A 12,543-nucleotide genomic window follows, 5' to 3' on the forward strand; every position below is an offset into this window, starting at 1 on the left:
TAAACATTAAGTACCTTCAGAGTAATGGTGGCAACAGACTGACCATTACGCATAGTGACAGTGCCAGAAATTGTTTCGAATTCAGAAACCAAAGCTGGAGTAATATTCCAATACACTTGGACATCTCCAAAAACACCTGGACCTCGCACAAGGCTGTACAGAAAAACACAAACAGGTGTTTCATCACTAAAATGTAAAACGTCTTTTTTTCTCTCTCAGTTGGAGACACAGCGCAACAATTATCTCACTTGACCACAGCAGTCCCGTTATACTTTCCGTGAGGTTCTCCAATGATAACGTTCCGAGATGACTCTGCTATTCCAATAATCCCCAGTGCAGCTTTGTCTGCTGTGATGGTGACTGTAACCACTCCTGCATAAGATTCATTAGAAAAGTTATTAAGTAAATTAAAAAGCAAGACTTTATTTTTACAGGAGTTTTTTTAAGTTAAAGAATTTATTGCATATAATACACAACACACAACAGAAAATGAAACAAAGATTGAAAACAGAAGGTAAAAGCAGTAGGAGGTGGTGACGAACAGAAAAAACGGTGACTTAAACCTGTCAGCAGTGTAAGCCATGCAAATATTCACACAGCTTTACCCAGTGCCAAGAATGCATAATCTGCACCTGCAGCATATGAACCATTATATTTATTGCTCTCTAAAGCATGAAAAATATTTCATACCAAATCTTCAATTTGACTGGCAGCAATACACAAGTATTGTGTGTTTCTAAACTGAAAAGCAGACTGTAGATTTAAAGGAACTTGTCAATTTTTTATTTATATAAATAATTGAAGAAAACACAGAGCAGTCCAGTTGTTAATCTATGCATAGAATTGGTATAGAATAGCAAGTTTACAGTTCAGGGTTATGCTAATCTGTGTATCTTCAGTTAGCATTGCAGTTAGGTAAACGACGAGTCAGTTGAAGAGTCTTTATAACATGCTGTCACATAAAACTTGAATTTTGATAAGTAGAAGATAAACCACTGCAGACCAATAGCAGAGATCCCAGCCAGTCAATTACTGTGACATTAACAGCCTTAAAAGAGGTCCAACAAAATTAAGGTAGAAATTCCAAGACAGTCTCAGCTGAAGAGTGTGTGACATTAAGTGAAGACAGAAAAGGACAATGAATATTTGCTGTATTATAAACCTGGGTACATTTCCTCAGTAAGTTAATATGCTTGTAGCTTGGCATTTTTATGTAATACAAACCATGTAAAGGGTCGATGATAGCACCACTGTCAGCAGGAAGCAAGCGAACAATGAAATGTTCATCTCCTTCCAGCAAATTATCAGCAAGGGCTCTGATCACAAATGACTTGACAGGCTCAGTCTGTAAAAGAAAATTTAGATAATGTTTGCAATTTTATCCTAAGTGGTTCTTATAAGCAATGGATCAGCAAATAGCAATTTTATACTACACCTCAGTGAAGACAAGTGTGCCATTAACAGGAGAGAGATCATCTATGGCTTGGTCTTCCACCTGCCACACCAGCACCACTGCACCTTTACCTCCTGAACTACGCACCACTGTGAGTGTCGCCACAGCTGAAGGATCATTCACAAACTTGGGCTCACTAACCACAATCTGAGAAAAAAATAAAATAAAAACACATATTGGTACATTTTAAAATAAAGGGAAAAAAATGTCCTAGCTCTTAATTTATCAGCAACATGAGGTTTTCTAGATGCTATGCTGCCTAATTCCAACCATATTATACTAATGTCTATGATAAATAAACCTCTTCTCTGTATTGTGTATTTTTATAGTAAGGTGATATATATACAGTATATATATATAGTATATTACATTCACCTCCAAGTCTTGAAATCCAAATCGTCCCAGAGGCGAGTCATTGGACGGAATCACAACAGTTACAAAGGTCACTTGTCCAAGACGAGCGCCACCGACCACCCGTAGCAAATCCACTCTGAAGGTCTCTGAGGCCTCTACTTGTTCATCATCCAAGATGGTGATGGCTATAGTAGATTTTTTCTAATGTTTTAAGAAATATACAACCTACGATGTAAGGCGCTGAATATTATGTTCAGAAATGTTTATATCAGCTCAGAACACTACACCTTGATTTACCTGGCCTTCTTGAAAAGTGATGTTTCCCGATGCAGGGGTGAAGTCATTGCGGTCAGCTGTGATCGGCTGAGCCTCCCAATAGACAACCAGTCTCCCACTTGTGCCAGCAAATCGTACCACAGACAGATGAAGGATATTGTCTGGAGGTGGTATCTCATAGGCCAGCACACTTCCAGGTAAATCCTAAACAAGATTAACAGTAATGTTTTTTTATGGCAGATTATTGAGCACATATTATATTTTCCCCTCACCTTAATTCACCTTTTTGCACGCTCACCTCAGAGATGTTGAACTGCAGAACCCCTCTTGGATCATCGTTCTCCTGGATGGTGATTTCTGCGACTTCCATCCCAGGCCTCTTTAGACTTGGCTGGCCGGCTCCAACAGACCCATTTACCATCTCCACTCCAGTGATATTTACCAGGAAACTTTCTGCAAGCTCTGGGACATCATCCTGCAATAACATATGTTCATGTGCATTAAATAAAAGGGAAAAACTATAGAAGATTGTGAATTAATTACTGATCCCCCGTCCTTACTGGTAGAATAGTGATAGAGACGAGCGCCACTGTGGCACCATTGAACATAATAATGGTGTCATCTCTCGCTAAGTAGTCTTCTCCTATAGAAGCCTGATTGGAAGGGTGTTGGTTCAAGGCTGGTTTTGTCTGGAAATGGACCGCCACCTGACCTGATGATCCCTGCTCCCTTACTATAGAAAGAGTCACATTGACTGGAGTTCCTACAGATTGGAAAAAATTAGATTACGGTAAATAGTAAACACCAAAAAACCAGATGATACACATAATCACAGTATCTACAGTGCCTTGCAACTTTAACTTTTGCGACGGCAAACTTCAATGTATTTCCTTGTCATTTTATCTGATAACCCAAAAAAAAGAATCATAATGTCATGGGATGCTTTCCTTCAGCAGAATATTGGAAGTTGTTCAGATCTAAACTACTTTGTTCTTATTTTGCAAAGAAAAATAGAGGAAACTATAGACTAAGCAGGCCTGAACACAGACTTTAGAGATTTTATTTAAAAAAGTTATTTTCCTTTCAGTGTACTGTTATGCACACCCCTTCATTGTTATATTACCTGCTATGAAAAATGACAATAACATGAATGATTGTGGTGATAAAATGACAAAATATGTAAATATTTAAGCTGCATGAATACTTTTACAAGGCGCTGCATGGATCTGGAAGACTTCCACTAACAAAATGACAGCATGCAAATTTTCTACATTAGTAGGTGTGGCCATTTCAATAAATATTTCTCCAATACTTTAATTAATAAATATTATTTGACCATTTCATGGACTAATCAAACTAATTACATCCCAACATACAAATCAAAACATCTTGGCTATGATAAATCTTAAAGTAGTTTTTTTTCAAAGAATATAAAAGGATGGTTGAGTGATTACTTTGAAAATATCAGAAAAATGCTAACTAAATATAAAATACTAGAGAGTTTAACTCCATGATCTCTCATAGATTAACATGTAAGCAACTGTCACTTATTGATTTCTTACTCTGTGGTTCCTGTGTTAGTGTAAAGAGGGAATCCAGATGCCATCCAATCACGCCGTAGGGGGAGCCATTTGGTAAGATTGTAAGCAGAGCCTGAGCCCGCTGCCTGTCAATAACTGCACCTTGTTGGATGTTCTGAAGTCCCAAAGTGGTGACATCTCGGATGATGATTATGACACTTTCAGATAACTCAGGCAAGCCATCTGCCACTATGGCTAATGAGATGATGGCTACAGTCTGACCTTCAGAAAACGTCACCTGTAAAGAAAATTGCATTTCTGCACTAAATTGCGACATTTCGACACAAAACTAACGGCTGTGATTATCTAAAAAAAGCATTTTAAAAATGGTGCTAATGTAAGCAGCAGAAGTTACTCACCACTCCGGACGTGGGGTAAATGTCTGTTAAACTACCATTAGCTGCCCAATGAACAGTCAGTCGACCAAAACGTCCTCTTTTTCTCTCAACGTTGAGAGAAATTTGATTATTTTGTTCCAACTCCTCTACCTCCATATATAAGGAATTCTGCAAATATATGTACAGCAGAGCTTAATACTTAGAAATACTTTTAAACAGTCAATAACACAATGAGCACTTTAAAATGAATTCTTACCTGAGCAAACCCAATAACGCCATGGGCATCATCGTTAGTTGGGACAAGAATTGTTACCTCACCACCAAACCCAATCTCTGCCCCTCCTTTTGGATTCTTCAGCTTAACTCCGAAAACCTCCTCCACCTCAGGGATATCATCGTCAATGACGTTGACTGCTAGATCAAGTTCCCTGTCACCAGGAGCAAAGTATAACTCCCCAGAGCTGAATGTCAAGAGAAGAAAGAGACAAGGACCCCGTTTTGTCCTTCGATTCTATTTGTTTCTGTTAAAACTAACCTGTGTTTGATATTTGTAATCCAGGGCATACCTTGGAATGAAGTCAGACTGATTTGAGACAGAGGTGAACTCATAGATAGTTGAGCTATTATCTTCAGAGGAAGCCAAAAGGGCCTTTGTGCCATTGAGAGATGGGACCATGAAGGAGAGGAAGTTGTTGGCTCTAGGTGCCCTCAGGATCATAGTGAACAGATTGACATCAGATCTCCAGGAGTAAAGTGAAGAGCCATTTCTTCCAGTTAGCAGGGCATACGCTAAAAAGAAATCTCTGTTTAGAGTACACACATTTAAAAAAGTTCTACTTTTTTCAGACAAGAGCACTATCCCTCCACAAAATGTTCCCCATGTGCTTAACAAATGTAAGAGTGTAAAGTCGTCTTCTTATAGTGAGGCCTGTGGTGTTTTATTTGTTGGTCTTCTTTGTTTTGTGGCCTCATGATTAAGTTGCCTAACTGCTGGCCACTCCTGTGAGGGTTCATCAATGTTCCATGTTTTCTGCATTTGTGTATAATGAATCTCATTGTGTTCATCTGGATCTCTCAAACCTGGCAAATGGCTTCGTCGCTCATAGGTTTGACTGATAGGTTATAGGTTAATCAGTCAAACCTATGACTGATTAATCATAGGTTTAATCCTATGATTGTTTCATAGGTTGTTAAACTTCTTTAGGTGAGGGGATGCTTTTTAGGATCTGACATTATGTTGTCAGATAGGCTGCACTTTTATCCGTAAATTAAATCAACTACAAAAAACTGCTTTCTGTATTTAATCTGATTATCTTTGAGATTAAGCTTTGTTAGATGATCTAAAAGATGTGACACAAGTAAAAACTCAACAAATCTATAGACACTTTTTCATGACGCTATAAATCTTCAGCTATTTTACATTGGCATTAATTCTTTACAGAAAGAGTTGACCAGGATATGAATGCTTACTGATCCCTGACGGCACAGTAAAGGAGTGAATGGAGGCGAGTCCTGGGTGAGGAATGGACTGATGGTGCTGTGGTGAAGGTTCTGCTAAACTCCACCGTAATACTTCGCAGGATGGCAAGGGGCCTGTTAGAAGAAAACAGAAGCAAACGAAGAATGCTTCAGAGAAATACGTTCATTCACACCAGAATAGCATGTTTATGTAACCACTCGCCTGACTGACACACCCAAGGCTGAATAATTACAACTTCTGGGTCCTTTTGTGGCTCTGCTGTGCTGCACATTGAGGCCTTTCCACATAAACCCACAACAGGTCAAAACTAAAATCTCCCCACTTTTTCAAACTCAGAAGGATCACATCATTTCATAATAAACAGAGCACTGCAAAAAATATATAACCAGACCGAGACTGTAAGTTTTCCAATCATAGAGGGAACAAAAGAACAAAGATGTCTAGTGAGCAATAAACAGTTTCTGTTTGTTTCACCAACATGCTTGCAGTCTGTAATAAAATCAAACTGTAGCATAATTACCAAGAAGATATAGATGAAAACAAAGAAAACATACAATGCATTACTTTCCTGTCTCCATACTATCGATTAGTCCCACTTTACAGGCATCCTAGACTTTGTTTATATAGTGAACCTAAACAATCTTACCTACGCTGTTGATGCTGTTGTTCTTACAGTTTGCTTGCCAAATCACTTCAGATATTATTTTCTGATATCTCTACATGTTGTTTTATCAACACTTCTGAAGGTACACATCCAGGTACCAGCTCTTGATTCTAATTGGTTGGCTCTTTTTTCATGTGGGACTCATTGACACTTTGCATGTTAGTAATGTATTTAGCCATCTGGATGGACGTTTCTTTGTGTTTAATGCTCGAACCTGACCTATGTGTCACAGCATGCTAAATGTGGGTCAGTCGTTATGGATATTAACACAGCACTCCAAAACAACATTGCATTGTTATGTTTCCCTAATATTGTGTCGGGCCATCCAGCATTGATCTGACTATTCCAAAACCTGGGTAGGTGTTAGAGAAAAGAAGTGCTCATGGAGAAAAAAAATGTCTACTGATCATTAGAAATTTAGGAACATACCAACAAGCAAATATTTTATGAACTCATACAAGTTAGATCACCTTCAACAGCAATCAACAGCAGAGTATCCTCTCTTCTTGTGTTCACTACTTCCACTTGAATGGCTCTGCCGGAAAGTGGAAGAGTTTGTGGATTCTGAAATATGCCATTGCTCCACTGAAGAAGTTGGCAGCTCCCACGTTGGCCGTCAATGCACACCAGCAGATAGAGCGCATCTGCATGAATAAATGGAGATAGACTCAGGATGTCCTGTTCAAAGTTGAGAGTCCTGTGGAGTGCAAAGGAGCTGCCTGTCCAAACAAAAATCTAAAGAATCGGGAAAAAAAGAAAATTAATTCATGTATAACACCCATCAAAACTGGAGACATTTATATTTTCAACTGTTAAAAAAAAATTAAAATTAAACTAAAGATTGTCTTAAAAGTGGCAGAGTCTGCATCACCTGGCTAGATGCTATTAGGTAATCTTTGCCTCCAGTGGATAGGTGTTTCACATCCAGGGCTTCAACTCCTATGATTTGTTCCTTTAAAAACCAAAATAATGTATTCCATATAATTTAAGCTACATGTCATAATGATATATCAATGCACCAAAACATGACAATGATGTTGTGATATGACTGATTTTATACTTGCCAATGTTATGTTGAGGTCCTTCTGCAGTTTAAAGATGCTAAGGTTTGCAGCAGGGTAGAAGGGAGGGCCACCACGAGTAATGGCAATGTAGGTAGAACCATTGACTGCAAACCCAACACATGAGGCTGGGTCTTGGATTCTGACAGACTAAAGCAATCAGAGAAAATAATGTTGCTTAATTAATCCCTATTATTTCAATCATTCCTAGACTGAGTGAGAACATATTGTGCTAGTTCTCGTGGAATATTCATGTCACCTCTATCGGTACAAAAACACCTTGCCACCGATACAGAGTAGCTAGACTGTGGACGGCCCCAACCGCGGGCTTCAGGTCAAGCCTTAAAGCCAGGTAGGAAGACTCTCCTGGAATGGAGCACCAAGCAGATGTTGGGTTGTTCTCAAAGCTTTGATACAGACCAATGACTGGGAGGGGACCCTCTGTAGGAAGAAAGAAGAGTATCTTCTGAGTCAAAGAATAGCGTAAGAAGAGACTTAGATTGATTTTTACTTTTTAGCCTCACCAGAAGCTGTAGCTGTGCCAGACTGCATCTCCCACTCTACACTAACTGCTGACTCCAAGCCATTACTGCGAGAGACAGTGAGGAAGACAGCTCTGCTTCCCTCTTCAGCCACCACTGCTGTGCTGGTTCTGAATAAAGACACAACAAATAACCCTATGTAGGAAATGCAGTTTTTAACTATTTAAAACATGTGATAGGTCGTAAGCAGCAGCATTCCTTTCAGATCCTTTGATAAAACTGTACTGAGACCTGTTGAGAGAGGGTCCGATTCGGAACAAGCCTGAAGGGGCTAAGTTCTCCAGGACAGTGATAAGAATTTGGAGCTGCTCCCCAAGTCGTGCACCTCCTGTTGGGTTAAACAGGGTCAATGTGAATGTTTCATTCCCTTCAGGTTCAGCATCACGTATTGCTCGGACCTCCAGCATCTGAAACAACAGGGAAAATAAATCAGAACTTGATCTATGTGAGCTTCTGGAATTATTTTTTATTTCTTTCAATGCCTTTTGGTACTTACAATATATTTGCTTATCTTACCTTAAATCGGACTCCATCCTCCAAAACTACAAGACCTTGCGTTGGCATCACATCACCCTCTGCCAGGCTGCCGTTGGCATCCACAATGGTATACTGAACTGAAACTGTGCCAAAAGTGCCTTCCTCTGGGTTACGGACCACATAGAGTTTAGCTACACTGTCACTCAGCTGTGACATAGAGGTAGGCTCCCGTAACAGGAAATGATCACTGGTGTTAAAGGAAATGACACCATGTCCATCATCACTGGCCAGGATATTTACAGTAGCTGTTAAAGCAGACAAAGAAAGTTAGAAAAAGTACTGTGGATTATATGCAACATGATTGAAGTCTATCACTACAACAAAAGTATCAATTGTTTTACAAAGTGAAAGGGATTTGACTTTCTAATCTAACCCAGCTCTTTCAGCATTTTTTTGTATCTTTGAACTAACACTAAGGTAAAGCTTTGACACTAGTTAAAGAGCTAGTGGACTGGTTTTGTAAAAAAAATAACACATTTAACACAGGAAAAAGTAAGTATAAGAACACGATGGTTGCCAAAAGGGGGGAATTTACTGGTGTGAAGAGAGTCAGCTTAATGACTTTTTGTTTGAAGAAGAAAGTGCACACTCTTTTCAAGTTATCTCTTGAAACATCACGCTACCTACTTTTGTGGTAGCTTTTAAAATCTTTGTTCTAGGCTGTCCCTTTTCCTACCTGTAGTATTTCTGCCAAGCTCCAGTCCAGGTGAAGGCTCAGACAAGATTAGCTGGAATCTCTCTGCTCCCTCTGGAATTGTGTCATCAATTATCTGCACCTCCACAAACTTATGCCTTTCACCGCCAACAAAATGGAGCCTCTGTGAAAAGAGAGGGAGTTAAAAGTGAAAACTGACACTCAGTCTTACGTTTACAAAAGCCCTTAGGTGCCTAAGTTCAGGAAAAAGGTTAGAATCAGGGTATAGTGGGCTTTCTTTAAGCAACAATAAATCCTTCAAGTGTATGTAAATTTGTAATGTTAACTGGAAAAATATTAAATGCAGATGTCTTCAATTTTGACAAAGCACATGATGATGTTCCCACCGCCGTGTTTCACCATGAGGATGGTGGGCAAAGTTAGTTTTAAGCCACACAGCATAAAAATCCAGTGAGTTTTCTTTTGGTCTCATCTGAGCAGAGCATCTTTTTTCCAAATGTTTGTGTCCTGACAGCTAGTAGAATACTAGCAAATGGGACATTTACAGTCTAAATACATGTGTAGAGTGCTGACTTTGTGTTTAATAATGAATACTTGAATCCTGGACATTGCTAACCGTTTGACTAGTATTGTAGTCAAGTCCCTGTTGGGCTTCCAAGTTCTGAGCAAAGAAGAAAAGGGAGACATTCCCGTATGTCCCCTTGTTCCTGTACGCCACGAGAGTCAGTGCTCCGATTGTCTCATTCACTTCATACCTGCAGACAAGAGCACATTTCAAATAATTTTTTAACACAACGTAGGCATATATTTAAATGGTACAAATTTCTGGATGTTTTTTTTCTTACATGGTGCTTGTCCATTCAATGACCCCTCTAATCCCATCATTAGCAACAATGGTGACTTCTGCCACCAAGCCACTGGTGTCTAAAGGAGTGCAAACAGAGAGAGAATGAAAATGATGTTCTTACTGTGGTTTATAATTTAATAATTGTGCTTTCGTTTTTCCGCCAGGCTTATCTGAACTGCAAGCAGCAAAAACGCTGGGAAGGGAGTAAGTGCAGGGGATCTAATTTTAATCATGGCAAACGCGAAGGATTACAACTAGGAGGCATCTCCTGAGAAAAGCCTGGGAGGCGGAGGAGCCAAGCGTGATGTATTTATGGACTGATTTATGACCCTCTGAGCAGTGTTCTTCCATTTACTTTGCGGCCAGGACACTGGGAGGCCAGTTATGGGTTTAGTTTGGCTTTCTTCTTCCTCACCACACAGGGCTACGCGCTGCCACCAAATCCCAAGACTTCCTCAATCATAAAAAGCATCAGTCTCACCATCCAAGCCACATAATGATTGCTGCCAAAAGAACATGTTTACCATGTGTCTCCAGGCAGCGGACTGATAGTATTCTGGGAACCTCCAAGCACTGTTGTAGTTGTACTTATACTTTGTCAACTCATCACTTTCTAAAGTTACTCATTCATAAATTGGGCTGTGGTCAAGATTTCAAAGAAACTGGAGAAAAACTGCACCTAAAGAGCCATTTTGAGAGCTGAAAGTTTAACAGCATATTGGAATAGGATGGTACATCATGCATTTTAGTTTCTCATATGTAAACCAGTTCAAACTTATATGTATGTGTATTTTACCTGGCAATGTACAGTAAGCAACCTCTGCTCATCAAACAATAGGACATGTTAAAGGATTTTAGAAAGACAAGAGGAAAATTTATTGCAATGCATTAGAAAAACAATTAAACAAAATCAAAAGAAACTACAAAAAAGTCAATTTTTAGGACTGTCCATACTGGCTTGAAATTATTGTCCCAGTTCAACTAACAACTGTAGAGAGAGTACTCACCGAGTTGAGGAACAGTTGCAAGAGTTGTGATGAGCACTGCAGATGTTATGTTGACCAAGAAGAACTCCTGCAGCTCTGGAATGTCATCCTGATAAGAAAAGAAGCTGTAAACGCAGTCTGCTAAAATAAATGTGAGGGAAGCCCTGTAGAGAGAATGTGAACATATACTATACCTATACAACCTGAGGATATAATGGTAAATGTATCATCAAAATGCAATAATTGTAATCGTTTCTCAAATATATAGTCATAGTTCTTCATTCAAGGAGGCATCTGTTTGTGTTTTTATTACATTTGGTTAAATCCCATCAAATGCAACAACTTTTGGCAGAATCAATCTTCAGGTGCAGAACATAAGTTCATTTTCAACATGATTATTATAATGTAAATAATACCCGATTATTTAATCAAAACTGATGCTTCTTTTACATTGTTTTATCATCTTTTGAGATATTTCTCATTTCTCTTTAGCACTAAACTTGAATAAAAATAATTTGAAATCTAAATAGAGGAGCAGGAATAATTCTGGGTTTAACTATTTTTATCAAGGATACATGCAGCACTTGACAGTTAAGTTTAAATAAATGGGATAGGGAGACATCTAGTCCTTACCTCCAGGATGGTGACCGGAATGGGAACTGAAGTCTGTCCTTCCTGAAGGACCACAGAGCCAGTGCCAGAAACAAAGTCTTGTCCCGGAACAGCAAGAGCACCCTCCACCTCAGACAGATTTTGTAGTGAACCTCTAATAATCCTCATAGGTAATATTCACCGCTCCTACAAGTACAAAAAAATTGTTGTCACCTATTCTTTGTGGTACAGGAAAACTTAACAAATCTATTAAAAGGTAACTACAGTTGTATGTGTTCATACTTTGCTTACAAACCTGAGGTGCCAAACTCTCTGTTGATGTAGATTTTTATAATCTGGTCCCGTTCCTCTGTGCTCACTCTGAGGGATGACGGTGCGATCGTTAGCAGCCCAGTACTGGCTGATCGCTGGTGTCGACAGTGAGTACTGCTTCACTCCCTTGAATGTCCAGTGCAGCACGGCCAGTCACTACAACACCTGCGTGCAAGTGTTGAATGCAGATTATGTATATTCAGAAAGGTCTTCCAGACTCTTTATTTACTAAAAGAAACATTATGTTTCGTACCAAATGTTCGTAGGTTGGAAAGTGACACTCTGTACTGATCTTGGTTCTCTGGTGTGGCATCATCCATAAGCTGCAGCACTACAGTGCCATTTAGCTGTCCCTGTAGGAATCAGCACAAATATGCTGAATTTATAATATGCAAATGACATTTCATTACAATCTGTTCACCAATTGACACTAATGCTTAGTCGTGACACAAAGCAGGGTTAGGGCTAAGGTTAGGAAAGAAAAACACAAGCATCAGGAAACAAATGTTTCACAAAAAAACATATGACATCTTATTTACCTCATTGAAGAAAATTGTCCCTGATGTTTGAATAAAAGTGCGGTGAGCAAGAGGACCTTGAACAGTCCAGTCTACCGTGATGTTACCCAAACCTGGAGCTGACCTCAAAACCAGTAAGGTCAACCTCTCGCCTGTAATAAGAAATATAATACAGTGCAACATAGTAATTTTTTTTTTTTTAACTTCCAACAAAATGTTTTTATGGTGTAGATGACATCAGAGGTTTCTCAAGAGGTCTAACGCTATGGAGACTTCAACCGCTCAAGCACAAATGATTTCATGACAATGAATAGGCTGCAGCCCACCT

General features: G+C 39.2%; 1 protein-coding gene across 1 annotated transcript in view; it reads right to left on the bottom strand.

Annotated features, from left to right (window-relative positions):
* Window positions 1-12,543, bottom strand: part of adgrv1 (adhesion G protein-coupled receptor V1) — a 114,906-nt gene that overhangs the window by 59,087 nt on the left and 43,276 nt on the right. The window contains 30 exon segments of the mRNA XM_032579062.1: window positions 15-153; window positions 249-372; window positions 1,225-1,345; window positions 1,436-1,600; window positions 1,829-2,008; window positions 2,105-2,287; window positions 2,382-2,558; window positions 2,644-2,846; window positions 3,646-3,901; window positions 4,023-4,169; window positions 4,258-4,462; window positions 4,568-4,790; window positions 5,472-5,594; window positions 6,616-6,880; window positions 7,017-7,097; window positions 7,210-7,356; window positions 7,466-7,647; window positions 7,731-7,858; window positions 7,980-8,155; window positions 8,265-8,530; window positions 8,962-9,103; window positions 9,557-9,695; window positions 9,786-9,864; window positions 10,795-10,882; window positions 11,407-11,547; window positions 11,549-11,571; window positions 11,681-11,777; window positions 11,780-11,862; window positions 11,951-12,050; window positions 12,237-12,367. Of these exon segments, the coding sequence (XP_032434953.1) occupies window positions 15-153; window positions 249-372; window positions 1,225-1,345; window positions 1,436-1,600; window positions 1,829-2,008; window positions 2,105-2,287; window positions 2,382-2,558; window positions 2,644-2,846; window positions 3,646-3,901; window positions 4,023-4,169; window positions 4,258-4,462; window positions 4,568-4,790; window positions 5,472-5,594; window positions 6,616-6,880; window positions 7,017-7,097; window positions 7,210-7,356; window positions 7,466-7,647; window positions 7,731-7,858; window positions 7,980-8,155; window positions 8,265-8,530; window positions 8,962-9,103; window positions 9,557-9,695; window positions 9,786-9,864; window positions 10,795-10,882; window positions 11,407-11,547; window positions 11,549-11,571; window positions 11,681-11,777; window positions 11,780-11,862; window positions 11,951-12,050; window positions 12,237-12,367 (4,514 nt within the window).

This window comes from Xiphophorus hellerii, chromosome 12 (assembly GCF_003331165.1).
Source record: "Xiphophorus hellerii strain 12219 chromosome 12, Xiphophorus_hellerii-4.1, whole genome shotgun sequence".
In the NCBI taxonomy this organism is placed as follows: domain Eukaryota; kingdom Metazoa; phylum Chordata; class Actinopteri; order Cyprinodontiformes; family Poeciliidae; genus Xiphophorus; species Xiphophorus hellerii.